The 18,361-nt window shown below is 36.4% G+C and overlaps 1 protein-coding gene across 3 annotated transcripts in view; it reads right to left on the bottom strand.

The window, feature by feature from the left end:
- Nucleotides 1-18,361, bottom strand: part of kirrel1b (kirre like nephrin family adhesion molecule 1b) — a 54,554-nt gene that overhangs the window by 5,723 nt on the left and 30,470 nt on the right. For all 3 annotated transcript variants that reach the window (XM_065262279.2, XM_065262280.2, XM_065262278.2), the window contains exons 2-12: nt 15,208-15,360; nt 14,178-14,327; nt 12,330-12,487; nt 12,107-12,257; nt 11,775-11,880; nt 11,553-11,701; nt 7,418-7,545; nt 7,059-7,185; nt 6,873-6,973; nt 895-1,111; nt 124-231 (exon numbers count right to left, since the gene is read on the bottom strand). In XM_065262279.2, the coding sequence (XP_065118351.1) occupies nt 124-231; nt 895-1,111; nt 6,873-6,973; nt 7,059-7,185; nt 7,418-7,545; nt 11,553-11,701; nt 11,775-11,880; nt 12,107-12,257; nt 12,330-12,487; nt 14,178-14,327; nt 15,208-15,360 (1,548 nt within the window). The remainder of the gene's footprint in view (nt 1-123; nt 232-894; nt 1,112-6,872; nt 6,974-7,058; nt 7,186-7,417; nt 7,546-11,552; nt 11,702-11,774; nt 11,881-12,106; nt 12,258-12,329; nt 12,488-14,177; nt 14,328-15,207; nt 15,361-18,361) is intronic.

Below are 18,361 nucleotides of genomic sequence, written 5' to 3' on the forward strand. Positions count from 1 at the left end.
GTAATATTTGTGCTAGCAGTCTATTTACTGTACATAAAAGCATCATGAATTCTGGAGAAACCGGATCGATTTGATTTTAAAGAGATAAACACACAATTGCACACATAAACACGATGTACTTACTGCCTTTGCGTTGTCGATAGAGATAGAATATAAGAGAAAAGAGGAGGAGGAGCAGCAAAATCGAAGATCCAACAGATCCGCCTGCTATCACACCTACAGGCACTATATCTGAAACAGAGAGACATAACAGAGATGCTATATTTGAGGGGGGACTACCGCAACTATATCTAAGACATAAAGAAATACTACATCCAGTAAAACTACCTATACCTATAAATTTGATAAAGAGATACAGCTGCGGAAAAAATAACAGACCATTTCAATGGTCCCTTTCAGTTTTTCTAGATTTACTATTTATAGGTATGCGTTTAAGTAAAATTATAATTTTTGTTTCATTCCATCAACTACCGACAACATTTCTGCCAAAATATTAATAAAATAATTTATTTTATTTGCATTTATTTACTGAAAATTGAAATGGGAACTTTTTTTTGAAAATAACAAAAAAAGATGCAGTGTTTTCTGTTCTTCAATACAGCAGAATAAACAAGTTCAAATTAATTTTTCAACAACAAAATGCTAATATTTTTACTTGTATTTCAGGAAAAAAATCTAAGATTTTTTTTTTGAAAAAATCTTTTACATTTGCTGTTAGGTGACTTCCGAGGTTTGTTTTTGTTAAAATTTACCAGACACTGGACTGAAATGGTCCCAATACATCTAGAAATGATAATTAAATTCAAAACTGAAGAGGTCTCTTAATTTTTCTGTGGTTGTATAACATTTGTGGACAGCTTTTGTAGAGACACATTTATGTTTGTATGTTCAGACCTGTTTCCTCGAGTGTAATGATCATGGTTCCCGGTCCAAAAGCGTTCCATGCAGTGCAGTTATAAGTAGTCTGGAAGTCTGCTTCCATGACATTATTGATGGTGAGAGTGGAGAGAACAGCGCCCCCTTGTGACACAGGTCTGCTCTGCTCCACTGTGTATCTCTCTAACAGTGTTCCTCTCTCTTTCTCCCACACATTCTCCTTCCAGGCCCAAACCTGTAGCACAAATACACACATGCATATAGTCAAATTCACATGTACATTTACATACACACCTAGAAAATAATGAATAGGAAAAAATATCAAATGTAAAAATGCATGTTTTGTCATGTCAATTTGCAGCATAGCTGTTTACAAATGACACAGTGAGAAATTAATATATAGCACAACATAATTAACATCATTGTAATTGAAAATGTTAAAAGCAACGAAAAGGTTCCTTCTTCCGTTTTGGTTGTCTCAAAATAACAAAAGCATGACACATCAAATTGAATTTAAATGTGAAGGTTTGGATTATGACTTTACGGCTAGGAAAACAGTAGATCCTTATGTATATTAATATTTTGTTCCTACAGTATATTTTGAATCTGTTTGTTGCTCCCTATTCTCCCTAAACTCTCAGAAAAAAAGGTACAAGTAGTTACAAAAGTTGTCATATTTAAAAAAGTACACCACCTCAAAAGGTACATATATGTCCCAAAATAGGAAATATTAGGACATTTTCAAAATGTGCCTTCACAGTGAAAACTTTTGTAGGCTTTTTTCTGAGAGTGTAGACTACAGTGTTAAAAAAATATGCACCCCAAAATATGTACTCCAGCTGTCACTGGGGCAGTACCCTTTAAAAAAGTACAGCTTTACACATCAAGGGCCCTATCATACACCCCACCGGGTGTACTACAATGCAGCGCAATATCATTTCAACCCGCCGCAATTATAATTTTCACGTTTAGCGCCACATTGTTTAAATCAGTGGTTCCCAAACTTTTTCAGCGTGTGGCCTCCCTTGTGTAGGGTGCATTCCTTCATGGCCCCCCACAGAAAATTTGTAAAAAAAAAACTGTTCTAAAACTCAACATTTTAATAAAAAACATTAAATTATACGAGAAAGTAGTGCTTTTGGTTAGTAGCCTTATTTTTTATGTTTAATTACACAGAATTCATGATAAATTAATGTATTTCATAAAATGTCATAAAACTGGGGCCCCCCTGGCACCATCTCGCGGCCCCCCTGGGGGCCCCGGCCCCCAGTTTGAAAACCACTGGTTTAAATAGCAAATGCATTTGCGTCCAATTTTGCACCCATGGGCGTTCTGGTCTAAAAACGAGGTGTGTTCAGGCGCATCGTTGGCGCGTTGCTATTTTAAGCAACTAAAACCTGGTCTAAAGCCTAAAATCTATGGCGCAATTTTTTTTGTTATTTAATATGCGTAAGAAATATGCGCCTATAAAGTTAAACGGGACGACAACGGGCCTTTGCTTGTCACATGGTTGCGCAGCAACACAAAAACGCTTTTAAAAACGAAAAAATTTAAGGATTAAAATGTTAAAGATTATTATTGAGTCTCCCGGACATAAATGAGGACCGATTATGAGACGTTAGAAGGGATAAAAAGCTGCTTAACCTGTAGCCTGGTAAGTAAATAAATGCTTTGCTTTAAACAAATGCATTTATTTTTAAATGGTTTTTAAATGCTACCCCACAGATTTATTGTATATGATGACTCTGTACCTGTGGATATGGTGAGATGAGAAACATTTTAAAGAAAATGTTTTTTTTAATCCCATGGCGCTATCCGAGTGCTGAAACGGCTCTTTGCACGTTTGTAAATCTTTATCTTATGTTTGTAACAAAGTATTTTTAGAGTACAAACCTTTTCTTGCATATTTGCAATTATTCTGTGAGATTACAATGATTATGAAGGATATCAATACATTTACAGCGATTAAAAGCCTGCTATTTTTACTCCCATGACTGAAAGAAAACGACTTTTAAATGTTTTAATAAAAAAAAAAAAATTTCAATACAAATAAAAACACCACAATTTTTTTTACATTAATCTTAAACTGGTCGTCTTCTTTCTCCGCTTAGTTTTTAAGTTTACAAATTCCGCCATCTAAATAGGAAATTGGCATGGCGCGAGCGCAACTGGCTTTTAACTCTTTCCCCGCCATTGACAAGATATCTCGTCAATTAAGAGAAAACGCTTCCCCGCCAATGACGAGATTTTCCGTCTTTCCGCAATACCGCTATTATCCACCAGGTGGCGCCCTTCCGCAACTTTTTAAAACCGGAAGTATTGCCCTATGGCAAGCTGCTGCATGTCCGTGTCTGTTTTAAAGATCGCTCTGAATGGGATCTCTATGAAAAGTCCGTCATAAAAATGGAATTATCTCTGCTTTTTGCTCAAAATATGGTGTTTTTGCAAAAACCTACCCATATTCAAAAGCTGATTACAAAAGAACCACTAAAGGTAGGATGAAACGTTTTTTTTGTTTGAAAGCAGAGGATCTGTTCTTTCATTTGGTATATTGTATGTTTATATATTTAAAGAAGAACATTTTCTAGAAGGCATTAAACTTTGGTGAAAATCATGAAAAACGCTGGCGCTGGCTGGCAACTTTTTTTTTAAATGCTGGCGGTGAAAGAGTTAAAGGGGATGAGAGCTGAGACTCTCATTGGTTTATTGCACGTTACACCCAAAACACACCCACTACTCATTTAGAAAATAGGAACAACCCTTTTTGGCTGTGCACTTGGCGCATAAACCATTTTTCCCATTGTTAAATTAGCAAAAGTGGGTTTGGGCACGCCCATTTAGACCGTGCACAGTGCGCTTTAGACAATGCGGTTAGATCCTTAAAATAGGGCCCAAAGAGTTCATATTAGTACCCTTAAAGATACATTTTGGTACCAAATGACTACACATCTGTACTTAATGGGGCATATTAGGACCTTTTAAAGGGTACTGTAGCAGCTGGGGTACATATTTTGACAATTTCATCTATTGGGACGTAACAATACTAAAATAAAAATGTAAAAGTAATCCCTTTCTCTGAGTAGTTCCTAGACACTAAAACTCTTTAAGGATTTTCTTCTGAAATCTGGCGGAGGGGATAATTCATACAAAATGAACAATGCCCCATCAAATATTTACAGTGGTAATGTCCCTCTCAAGCTAACAACAGAGAGGCTAAGAGTGGCGGGTGCGCATCGGGAAGGACGAGAAGATGATGAACATGAGCATATGGCCCATTCTCACTCTCCTTTCCTCTGCCCTCATTCATTATTTCATAAGTACCGTCTTCACATTAAGGCCAGTGCTGTTGTGCCCTGTCTTATTATCTAGAAAGCAATCAGAACGTGAAAGAAAGAGAGAGACGGAGAGAAAGAGGACAGACACATTGTTCACGCTGTCTAGGTGTAGTTGGAGAAAAACTCAGCTGGTACATTTTATCAAATAAAAAAGCGATAAATTGATCATAAAAATAATTTATGTTGTTATTGATAATGCATGTCTAATCAAGCAGATGGCATTTAAATAATGCTTCTGCTATTTCTGAGCCTGGACCACAAAAAAAATCAAACATAAAGGTCAATTTTTATAGATAAATAAGCTTTTCATTGATGTATGGTTTGGACAATATTTGAGATGCAACTATTTGAATATCTGGATTCTAAAGCCCTATTTGGACGGGATTAGTTTTACAGGGGGACCTCTGAGAAAATGGTGCTTCTCAGAGGTCTTCCGTGTTTTTAATCCCGTCCGAATCGGCCATGTCTGTGTTTTTCTCTGACGACCTCCGTAAAAATTCCAGAGCAATTGACCAACGGTTTTTCGCCAAACTCAGAGGTCCTCTGAGAAATTTAATCCTGTCCGGATGCAAATGTCTGTGTTTGCCCGCAATATCTTTTGAAAACGCGGTTCTTTTCGTGTTTTGGCCAACGTGATCTGCTGTAAGGTCTTACTAACGTGCTTATATTGTACTTCCTGAGTCCCATTCATTCAGATATGGATGTTTTTCCATTCGGCAAAATAAAATAATTAAATCAAGTTAATGCCTGTTTGGAGATCAGTCTCTTCTCACATGCTCATCAAAAGTATCATATGTTATTATTATTAGCATGCTAACATGTGCTTATGCTAATTAGTATGATATAAAAACGTTTTATATAAAATAACTGAATTGAGTTCTTCAGACTACACTACATTGAGTTATTCAAACTACGCTAAATTGAGTTATTCAGACTACACTGAATTGAGTTGAGGCAACTAATTGAGTATTGCCATTTACTTTTAATTGAGTTGGAGTAACTCAATATATTTTTATTGTGCAAAGCAGTTTTTTATGAGTTAGGGGTACACATTCATATTGGATGGAAATCCTGCCCACAATTTTATTGAGTTAATCCAATGAATAATTTTTTTAAGTGTACAAATATATCCGTGCTACTTATGACTGGTTTTGTGGTCCAAATCTAAACATCATCCAATTTATTTATTTTTCGCCAATAACAATTTACATTTTGTGTCTTTTATTAATAAACGTATTCAGGTGTTTTGCATGTTTTCCATGTACATATTGATTGTTTATAAATATCTCATGCCAAAAAGCACATTCACATTAAAACCTAAAATAGAAATAAGGATTGGAAGGACTGATGAAGGATAAAGTTAAAGAGGAGAGTGACAAGAGTACAGATAAGGAGAGAAAGCGAGACAGAGCGATAGACAGAGCGAGCGAGAGAGAGAGAAAGAGAGAGAGTAAAGTAAGGAGGATGAGGGTTAAGTAAAGTGCTGAGTTTGTTAAAAGCCCATTCATTCATTTGTCATGTACTGTCGTCTGCTGGTCATAATTATAACTGAAAGGTACAGGACATTACCCCCCTCACTTATTTAATATCATTTTGACCTCTATTTCTCACACTTCCTTTGCGGGTTCTCTCTCTCTCTCTCTCTCTCTCTCTCTCTCTCTCTCTCTCTCTCTCTCTCTCTCTCTCTCTCTCTCTCTCTCTCTCTCTCATATCTCTCACACATACACACACACATATTCAATTATAGTGTAACAAAGATGAAGAAAGGACAAATAAAGTACAGCTAGAGGCACCAAACACAGTTTTTAGGTGGGGAAATCAACAAATAAATATATACTACTGTATTGTATGTACTGTATTACAGTATATGATGTATCTACAATTGTTGTGGTTAAGTTTTGAAAGCTTTAAAGGGACACTCCACTTAAAAAAATGCTACTTTTCCAGCTCCCCTAGAGTTAAACGTGTGATTTTTACAGTTTTGGAATCCATTCAGCTGATCTCTGGGTCTGGCGCTACCACTTTTAGCATAGCTTAGCACAATACATTGAATCTCAGCAGCCGAAAATAGTCCCCTTAGTATCTTTCAATAGCAGGGGACTATTTCAGGCACTACTTAATATCATTGGGCATCCTGCAGCCATGTTACAGCAGCAAAGTGCGAGTATAGTTCCTAACCATATCTGCCTGGAAAATCAAAACTTTTAATTTTCCGTCGGTCTAAGTACACGATGTAACTACAGAAGAGTCAAGTTTTAAATAGGGAAATATTGAAACTCTTTGGTTATTTTTAGCGCAATGCTAATGGTGTTACAAGATTCAATGGATTGTGCTAAGCTATGCCAAAAGTGGTAGCGCCAGACCTGGAGATTAGCTGAATTTATTCCAAAACAGTAAAAAACAAATGTTTAACTCTAAGGGAGATGGAAAATGAGTGTCCCTTTAAAAAAAACTTGAATATTTTTTTAAATCTCTAGGAATTAGATAAAAGATAGAAACACTGTAAAGTGTGTAGATGCTACTTTCTCAACAAAAAAGAAAAAAAAAGATCCACACTTTTTTTTACTTTTAAGTTACACTATGCAACACAGCTTTTTTACAGTGAATCTTTGAAGAAGTGAAGTTGAACTGTATGTGTATGCAGAGAAACTTTTAACTTACAATTTTGTCTGGTGGAGGGGTGCTGGCAATGTAGCACTTGATTTCTCCCTTCTCTCCTCTCACAGCGTACTGGATCGGCTCGCTTGATATAATCGGAGGACCTGGACATCCATGTAAAATGATTAAATGGTGCATGGCATGTTCACTAATGTGTACATCTGCAAAGTTTGCAAGTGTGCTACTGACCATTGACGGTAAGCGTGACCTCGGTCTCACCGACGCCGATTCTGGGCACAATGGCTTTACACACATACTGACCAGCATCCGCTTGGGTCACAGACTTTAGCAATAACTGATTACTGTTACTGAGGACCTGAACAATAAGTGAAAAACAGTTACTGGTAATTCTTTTAGGTCCATGTGCTTTGTCCAACATATGAAGTCTGGCGCCATCTAGTGGGTAAATTTTACTATATAATGATCCAGAGGTCTTCAAGACAAGACTTCAGGGGCACCGGGTGTTCTCCAGCAAAAGAGTTGAGTAAAACTAATTTGATGTTTGTACTGTATGTGGTTGGTAAATGTTTAGGGTGCATTGCACATACCATACTGGAGCCCTTTTTGGTCCACGTGAGGGTGAGTGGTGGATTTCCTGCCCACTTACAATTAAGAGTGACATCAGAATCAGCATCTACAGTTACAGGCCTCGGTTCCACAACCAGAATCGGACCAACTATGAGACAAAGAGTAAACATAAGCAGAAGACACAATGGTAATGGATCGGACAATGGACAGTGTAAATAAGTAAATGAATGAATAAAAGTTATGGGCAAAATGTAAGCAGTGAAGTGGGGAGTGTAGTACAGTAGCTCACGTTTATTCAGAAAAATACACCTGTGTTTTGTAAAAGAAATAAAAAATATTCAAATAAAAAATTGTATGTATTGCTAAGTGTATTTTTTAAACATGTATTTTAAATAATATAAAAAATGTGTGTATAATCAGTTCTTTAAATTATTTTATAGGATTATTTTATAGGACACATGATTTTTCAATGAAACCATTAAATCAAAAAGAGGTTATTCATGTAGATTTTTTGGTGCATTTTAGGAATAAATGATTTCAAGAGTCTGGGTGAGAGCCACATGATGCACTGTACAATCCACTACAACATTTATAAATTCACTACAACATTTATAAAAACACTAAAATTCACTACAACATTATAAATACACTACAATTTACTACATAATTTATAAATACACTACAACATTTATAAATACAAATAAATATAAATTATATCATGCCTCGATTGGTCATTTGTTTATTACAATTATTACAAATTTTCATTTTGTTAAATTATAATGAATTAATAATAATAAGTGCCCAGATAGCAAGCAACCATTGAAAATGTTAAAAATTGTTGATTTGTCAATGTTAATCCCATTGAATCAATATCACGTTTGCACCCTTCATTAATATTGAAAAATATAGAAATTTCAATAAACCATAATTATGGTGATCAGTGTTTGCTTTGGTTAATCCCTTGATTTTCAGTAAATTAAATCTTTCTTTTCTCAGTGTTTGTATGTGTTTGTTTAAACACATGTGCATTGGAAAAGAAAGATGTGTTTCAAAGTTAAAGGACTAGTCTACTCATTTTCAATATTAAAATATGTTATTACCTTAACTAAGAACTGTTGAATAATCCCTCTATCATCTGTGTGTGTGCACGTAAGCACTGGAGCGCGCTGCGACGCTACGATAGCATTTAGCTTAGCCCCATTCATTCAATGGTACCATTTAGAGATAAAGTTAGAAGTGACCAAACACATCAACGTTTTTCCTATTTAAGACGAGTACTTATACGAGCAAGTTTGGTGGTACAAAATAAAACATAGCGCTTTTCTAAGCGGATTTAAAAGAGTAACTATATTTTATGGCGTAATAGCACTTTTGGGAGTACTTCGACTTGGCGCAGTAACACCCTCCCTCTCCCATTATGAGAGTGAGAAGGGGAGCGGACTTTTCAGGCGAGTCGAAGTACTCCCAAAAGTGCTATTACGCCATAAAATATAGTTCCTCTTTTAAATCCGCTTAGAAAAGCGCTACGTTTTATTTTGTACCACCAAACTTGCTCGTATAACTACTCGTCTTAAATAGGAAAAACGTTGATGTGTTTGGTCACTTCTAACTTTATCTCTAAATGGCAGCATTGAATGAATGGGGCTAAGCTAAATGCTATCGTAGCGTCGCAGCGCGCTCCAGCGCTTACGTGCACACACACAGATGATAGAGGGATGATTCAACAGTTCTTAGTTAAGGTAATAACATATTTTAATATTGAAAATGAGTAGACTATTCCTTTAAGAAATTGGTTGCTTTTTATGAAGATATCAAGATGATATTAAATTAAGCTGCTTTACATGATGATGTTGATTCGTTTTTCACTGTTATAATAGTTCTGGTTTGTAAATGCACTGTGACAAGGTAAACAGAAAATGTACTGTCACATTTAGATATTATCACTCATCCTACAAATCTCAACAATGGTGACAATCATCAAACTAATTCAGATAAAACGATGCAGCATTTGATAATCTTTACCATTGATGAGCTCAAAGACTGATTCAGTAGTTTAACATTCTAAGTATGTTTTTATAATTCAGAAAATAACAGACCTGACAGTGCTTCCAACTAGCACTGTAATATCATAAATTTTTACACCGCACGCACACACAAGAAAGATTATTTAGTTAAATCTACAATTAAATCACTTGATCACATAAGATCTAAGTTTACTTTGCAATAGCAGTAGTATCTTAAAACATGCTTCAACAGTCAAAGAAAACTTTACATTAAATACAAGAATCAGGGACCCAACTAAAGCAAACATTGATCACCATAATGTCAATATTTTTCATGTTAATGGATGGTGCAAAGGTTATATTGACTCAATGGGATTAATATTGACCAATCAACAATTTGTAACATTGTTTCAATGGTTGCTTGCTATCTGGGGTTTTGACTTCCAGTGTCATGAATAATTTGGTAATTGTTTTACACAGCATACACGGCAATCCTTACATTAAACATGTTATTTCATGAATAGCCTTTGAGTAAAAGCCTTACTTTAAAATTAAGATATGCAAAGTGACTTTTAACTTATAGATGTTTGGTTGTAGTAGATAAGTTTGAGCCGAGGAAGTCAGCAATGTCATTACAGCATAATCTGCAAGGACACTTTCCACTCAAATTATTTTATAAAATGCTTGTAAATATTTCAGTAAGACTCATGTGCAACTGTAGAATAATGTGTGACATAAGGTATGTTTAAGTCATATGATGTTTAAATGTCTACTTGTGTTTGCCTTTAATTACTTGATGCATGTGCGAAACACAAAATCACTCAAATTTATGGAAAGCCTAATTATTTTTTGACCTTCCTGGCATTTTATGAATGTGACTATTTGAGAGTCACACACTTTAAGATTGCAGAGTTGTTTCAACCCATGGTTGGGTCAAATATAAACAAACCCAATAGGTAAAATAGGTTATTTTAATCCAGCGGTTTGCCATATTTTACCCAAACATTGGTTGAAACAAACAAGCATTTTTGGAGTCCACCTGTCAATAAATGTAATTGTAATTGACTGTGTTGAATTATGCACTAAGATAAGATCCGCTTTCTACGCAACAACAGGAGCGAAATTGGACTTACCCACTGATCTATATAAATGACTGGATTGCGCATAGAACGCTTGACGTAACTGCGTGACGTGAAGCCAGCGCAGAGTTCGAGCCGCCATGTTGGTATACCCAACCGGCATGGGGCGTCATTGACTTCCATTCAAAATCATGATTAAAATTTACCCCCTTTACAGCGTATCAGTTACACAAGGTTAATTTTTAGGATATGTGTACGTTAATTATTTGTTAATTCTGGTGTTATTTGCAATGTTTATGTTTTAATCGGGCAGGATAATGGATTTATAAAAAACGTTAAGGTGAGTGTGTCTTTTGCATTTGTTAATGACACGGGTATAAATAAAGTTTTTTTGACATTCAGCTACACTGTGACAGTCAGCGTTATTTCTCTAAATAAGTTTAGGTAACTTGTAAGTTTAGATAACATAATTACAAAACTAGCAAATTATTGCATGCACATACGGTACAAAGCATGATTATTTATTTAGATTTCAGAATGAGCACGTTTATTGTCATTAATACTAAATATGCTGTGGTCTGTCTGCTGATCTGATACTGTAATGAAGATGAATGTATAATAACTGTTTAAAACGCAAAATGTACAACTTTCGTAAATAACTATTTACATGCTTTGGACATTTGTGTTGTAATAATGTACAGGGTAAGTTCAGATATAAAAACGAAGACGAGTAAAGTGATGTTTTATCATTAAAATCTGATAACGTCCATTGATTTAATAGAACGTTTGGGTATACAAACATTGCGGCGCGGTGGCTTCACAAGTGTGACGTCATGCGCAATCCAGTCATTTATATAGATCAGTGGAATTACCCAATTTTTCAGAATGGTTTACCAAAACAAAGTTGCTGGATTGTTCTTTTTCTAGGTTGATAGAAGCACTGGGGGCCCAATTATAGCACTTTAACATAGAAAAAGTCAGATTTTCACAATATCTCCCCTTTAAGATTGACATATTTTTATTTTTCAATGTCTCTGTGTTTGGTGCTTTCCAAAAAATACAGATATACTCACAATGGACGTCCACCAATATACTGACGTTCGTGCTCCCAACTGCATTAAAGACCAGGCAGGACACAGGCTCGGTGAAGAACGAGTGATCTGCTGTAGTCTCAAACACACTTTCTCTGGCTCCGTCCAGAATCACACCTCCCTTAGCCCACCTACAACACACACACGTAAATTAAACACAAGCAGAGAGAGCACATTACTGAGAACAGCATAAAAACTCATAACCTGTAACCCATAATGGGAGGGTTGGCAATGGCCTGGCAGGTAAACGTAACCCTCTCTCCTTCTAGAACGGAGCGAGGCTCTATGGACAGAATTACTGTGGGGGGATCTAAAGAAAGAGAAAGATCATCAGGGTTATTTGTATGAATCACGCTAACACAGAATGTGTTCCTGTACAGCTCAGTGGTAGAGAATTGCATTTGCAGAGCAAAAGGGCATTGGTTCAAACCCAAATACTGATAAAAATCTATAGCTTGTAATTGCTTTGGATAAAAGCGTTTGCCAAATGAATAAATATGTAAAGTTACACATTCAGAATAAACACCAACACTCACGGTGGATGTTGAGAGTTACGGTTGCCCTCTTCCCCAGAGGTGTTGCCAGGTTTGACGCCACACAGGTGAAATTCCGGCCTGTGTCTTTATCCACTGGGTGGATCTCTAGAAAGCTGCGTGTGGTCACTCTCTTCCTGTCTGCTAAAACCTCCTGAGAGAATATCGATAGATTAAAAGATTAATAATATATTCAGTAGATTAATGTTTGTGTGTCTTCACTCACGGTGCTCGTATGGGCTCCCTCCACTAAAATCCCATCTTTCTGCCATTCTATTGTGGATAGTGGCTTTGCTCCTCGTGACACACATGTGAGGTTATATGCGGTTCCTGCAGTTAACAGGATCTCTGGAGCGCCCTCAATAACAGGACCTTCAGGAGGGACTATACAAACAGACAGATAGAGATCAAATTATTAATAAGGACTTGGACAATGCATATAGATGGATATTCATTTTCCGAGATATAATACATATTTGCTGATGTATGGGTGTGCGGGGCAGAAACTAACGCAGGGTTAGTTGTAACACAGACCGTTTAAATTTTTGAACAGTGTTGTGCGAGTTGTTTTTTTGGTATTGTTTTCACACTGCCAAAAGACAGTTTGACCAAATTTATGGAAATGTTTAATGTTTTTTCCATTGATGAAAAGAGTGTTTTGGTGGCATGCAAGTACATTTTTTCATCATGTTTTTTCGGTTTCTGAGTTGGATGCTATGTCATATTAATCAGTGTCTTGTTGACTAAAGGGCGATTTATAGTTGTGCGTAGGTCCTACGGCGTAGCCGCGACGGCGTAGGTTCCGCGTCGATTTTCATTTATACTTTTGCGTCGTCCTCCGCGTCGACGTGCAAACACACGCAAAACCGCTGGTTGGCAGTATCCACACGTGTAACCACAGTAGCAGCGCAAACGTCAGAGAAGAAGAAGCTTGGCAAGATTAATCCACAAACGAAGAAGAAATAGCAACTTGTTGTGTGTAATTTGAGAAGACCAGCAATGATGAAGTAAATAAACAGAGACTTATGTTGCAGTTTGAGTAAATCACTCCTCAACTTGCAATTGGCTCATCTTTGTTTTCACCGTCTCAAACGGAAATACCTATGACGCAGTTTTTTTACCTGACGGGAGGGGTTCTTGTGGACCAATCACAGCGCTTGCGGTCCGCGTAGAGCCGACGCGCTGTTAGAAATTTTGTAGCTACGGCGTAGGACCTACGCACGACTATAAATCGCCCTTTAAACATAGCATTGTTTTGAAATATATCTGCAGCTCTTAGCAACTTTTTGGTAGGTTTGAAAATATTTTCACCCAGCGGGGTTAATTGTAACGCTGTGTTACAACTAACCCCTCAGCAATAACGATATGAAAACAGCTAACGTTAGCGTAATTCTTGTCATTGTTTCAAAAAAGGCTACACACGAATGATTGCTGGCTGGCAACAAAATAAATGTGCCTGTCTTATCAAATATCATGTGTCAGAATTTGATTTTGAAACTGTAGTATGGTTATTACAGACTGGGTCACACATAATTTATTTATTTTTTTTGTCATAATTGTGCTGCTTTCTCTCACATATTTAGACATTTGTATCCATTTATAATTGAACTATTGTTAGAAAAGGGCTGGATGAATGAATACAGTGTGGATACCTGTCTATTATAGACAGATATATAAACAATATCCACTTCAATTATATAGACAAAAAAGTATTGAAATATGCGCCTGCAAACTTAATTTTTAGTAAGTGTTACAACTAACCCCCTGCCTGTTACAATTAACCCCACCTATGGGGTAAGTTGTAATGTTTGCACTTCTGTCATGTTTGATGTAATTGTCCAAGAATGGTAAGTAATAAAGAAACAAACCTCAAATGTTCATTTGTATCAGAGATTTGTGTGTTGCTTGTGTAAAAATATAATTAATCAAACTCAAAAAATATGATATCCCCTATATGATATATGAATGTATATGTAAGTATAGGTCTTCAGGGTTTTCATCTATACAAACTGCACAATGCAGAACATAGGGTAGCATGATGCTCTCATATAGTACGTATGAAGTGTATACTCACTTAGAACAGTCAATTTGGCTCTTCTTGATCTCAGAGCAGCTTCAGTGGCTTGACACTCGTACAGCGAATCATCCGACAAGTCTGCTGACGTAATCTCCAGATTATACTGCCCAACATCCAATATACGCAAAACACGATACCGCGGCCATGCTGAAACACACACAGCGATGCTCATCTCTTAGTGTCATGCATGTATTTTTTAACAGGGATTATAATAATAAAGACAAATGTCATGTTTAGCATAACTCCAAAGATTTTTCAGCATAACTTGCATATAAAGTCCAATTCATATTTAAAAACTATTTTCTTTTATACAATTTATACTCATACTTTCTGCATGTCATATTAAATTCTTTATCTTAAATGCATGCAAAGTATCTCACTTATTGTAAAACATTTTTATTATTATTAGACATTTATGTATTTTGCTATGGCTTGTGTTGATCACCAGGGGGCAGCACTTCAACACATTGACATTCAGACTGCACACTCTCTTGTGCTCTCTCTCTCTCTCACACACATTATGACATCATCGATCTGGATACCAGGAGGACAAAAGTATTGGCAACGATTACATCATCCTTTAGCTCAGCCAATCGGCGAGCAGACGTTTAACCTGTGCGTGTGTTTGCACATCTACATGTATGTGTCTGCGATTGGAGCACGGACAAAAGATCAACGTGTCTAAAAAAAGAAAAGGAGAGACCAGGACAGAGGACAAAGGAAGAAAATAGTGTTTAAACAAAGAAAAGGGGGGAAATAAATAATTCTTGCATCATTTTGAAAGAACTGGGGTAGGGAAGGAAAGCATGGGGTCTATGTTGCATATATGTTGCATGAACATGTAGGTTGTGTGGTTTTGTGTGAGCCAGATGACAATGTGCTTACAAATATGGTGAAATCATGTTTTATTTTCATTCTTATAATGTCCAAAGGTTTGTGTCAGGGTCACGTTTACAGGTTAGCCTGGTGGTACAAAGGTGAGTCAAGAGATTTTCTCACTAATGTAACTAAGCGCTTGTGTGCTTACCTCTCAAGTCCTCTCCGATGCCAAGAGCGAGACCATCTTTAGTCCACTGTACGATGCCGGTGTAGTTAAACACTACGCAGGACAGGACCACCCTCTCTCCGACCACCACTGACTGATCTGCCGGCTCCTGCGAAAACCGCGGGCCGCCCAACACTGAGAGACAAACAGAGAGATAGTGCCAGAGATGAGGGTCAAGTCTAACCGCATATACAGTATATTGCTGTATACATTATGTCTTACTGTAATATACATTACAGTAACATTAACGTCTTACTGTAAAAAGTGGACATTAAAGGTCGTTTTCACTAATGTATACCACACACGGGCGCTTGTGGCCACATCCCAGATATTTTCACAATTACGTCATCGACGAAAATATATTTCTGAAAAATTCTGTCACTCGCTTGTCCTTTCTCTCCTCCTCCGGCACATTACACTCCTCCAGGATTACTGCTAACAGTCCAATTAGCTAATTAAGGCAAAACTTGTTAATAAAAGGGAGGAAAAAAGGAAAGGGTGCGCCTCGGGAGAATTACATTTACAGCTGTTAAACAAAAACCCCCTTTTACACTTAAAGGGACAGTTCACCCAAAGTTACAGTCCTTGTTTAGTTTCACTTATACATAAACAAAAAGAAAAATGTTTACCAAATAATGAAAAATATATACGTTTTTAGGCTGTCAAGAAAATTAAAAAGGACCATGCTGACCCTTTATCAATATTATTGAGGGTTTAAGTTGCACTGGCACAAGAGCACAACCAAAATCAATTTGCTGTGAACCAATTCTTAAAGAAGGTTTCTGGCATTTCGTTCCTATCATTAAACCAGCCGTCCCTCTCTCATTTCCTTAGTTCTTGAGCTGTGATTGGATCGCAATGGATGACATCATCGTTCTTGTGGCGCAGCTGCTTATGACAGTGTTTAATGACACCGGCCCGTGTATCAGAATGCTCGAAACGGCTTCGCTCGGTGTATCAGTGATGCAAAAGTGCCCTTAGAACAAAGACAAAACATCTGATGTCTGATTCATAGACGGACTTGTCGTGTGTGAGTCTGTATGTGTGTGTGTGAGTGAGTGTTTTCAAAAACTCTGAAGTACTTCCAGATGCTACAGTATCAGCGAAACATCCCTGAAGTGTTGAGGCCAAAATGTAAACGTCTAGAAAAGTACAGCCGAGTGCAAAACGTCAAAGAGAGAGCGCCTTAGAGATGGGATCAAAACAAAATGTTTTGATTTTGAGTTGCAACTTATTTATAATTAGAAGAAAAAAATGTGAGAGTGAAGTTCGAAAATCTCTGACTTAATGCCGCATTGCAAATGGCTGGCGATGATGTCATACAGTAGTGACCTGTCCGCATCTATTCTTTGTTTGGGATATTTTGCGGTCCATTTTCGGACAGGTTTTCTTATTTCTCTAACATCTGTTTACAGTCATGATTTATTTACCCTTACATTTCTCTGTGGCGCTAATTGCGTAGTACGCGTGCTAACCTATGCACACATCAGCTTTCATTAACGTCACTGAATGAGCACCGTATTTGTTTGTATGTGTGCTAGCATACATAGACCTCTGCTCGGTTTGGTTTATTTGTCTTTTCTCTCTTCTACCTGTTTTACAGTGTTTGTGTGTGTGTCACTTTTTTGTTTGTTGATCTGTTTAGCAAAAGTGTGAAAAGAGTTCTCCCACTTCACTCTCGCTCTCTCCCACTCATTCCTAAGGGAAATGTAAATGGAACGGAGGAGAGGAGCAAACTTAAATTTTTGCATCACTCCTCCTTTCCCATCTGACTCAGCCCACTGTCTTCTTTCCTCCCTCTTTCAAATACACTCATCATTCCTCATTTGCTCTTATTGCCTCGTTTACCTTAGTTGTTATTACATATTGTTTTGATTCATTCTTTATCTCTTTCATTCAGGCTGAGTAAGTAATGTTGACTTTCCTTTGCTTTTCCCTCACTTAATTTTTAAGACATACTGTATAGATATGTAGTCATGTGACAAAAACAAGAGGATCTAACACTTCTTATCCCACTGTCTCCTACATGTTAATTTAACTTGAGCTGGTATTATTTACACTTAAAGGCATTGTAAGCTCTACCACATGGAAAAAAAGAAGTACACTTCCATAATGCATTTAAAGTGCTCTATTTTTGCACACTTATGTACATAAAAAGATGTAACTTAATTTTAAAATTTTAGCAACACTTTTAATAGTTGAGGTCAAATTAAACTATCGCAAATAGTTTAATATATGCTAAATAACTTCAAATTTAAAATAAAATTGTAGGAAAAACATGACTTTTTTATTTTTTATATACATTATTGGGTGGTTTCTCAGACAGGGATTAGACTAGTCCTAGACTAAAATAAATATAAGAGCTGTCCAAACTGAAAACAACTTGCACTAACATATCTTAAAATACATCAGTGCCCTTTGTTTTGCTTCAAAATGCACACAAGTAATGTTTTTAGTAAGGCATGTTTGTTAAAACTAGTTATATTTCCTAATTAAACTACTCCCTGTCTGGCAAACCACCACAAATTATTTATTTAATAGATTCATTTTTATGAAAACATATCTTTTGTAGCACATACATTTTCTGTATATTTAGTAAAAAAAATAATAGTATTGAAAATAACATATAGCATTTATTTTATTTGAGAACAGTTTTACCACATATTAATAGTAAAAAACACTCTTTAGATCAGTTTTACAGGAACACTGTGTGTTCTGTATGTACATTTACAGACTTGGCAGACACTTTTATCCAAAGTGACTAATGGCAACATCAAATCAAAAAGTATCAAGAAAAATTCAAAAAGTAGGTTTTAAGGTTTAAAAATACAATTAGCGTATTTTTAGAGGTGTCAAAGTAGCTTTGGGGTCAATTTATGGCCACATAAGGGCCAGGGTGGCGAGGCTACATAAGGGCCAGGGTGGCCCTGCCCCACTCAGATTGACAGCTGGCCCATCCAGTCAGAAGAGAAACAAAATATTTTTGTGGGAAGGCAGAAGAAATGAATGCATGAATGATAATCACTTTAATAATAATTGCTCAAATATGCATTATTTAGAAATAACTTCGAAAAGTTTATAATTTAAATAACTAAATAATTTATTTAGAAAGTTTATAAGTTGCATGTGTTTCTAA

The sequence above is a fragment of the Paramisgurnus dabryanus genome, chromosome 6 (assembly GCF_030506205.2).
Source record: "Paramisgurnus dabryanus chromosome 6, PD_genome_1.1, whole genome shotgun sequence".
Lineage (NCBI taxonomy): Eukaryota > Metazoa > Chordata > Actinopteri > Cypriniformes > Cobitidae > Paramisgurnus > Paramisgurnus dabryanus.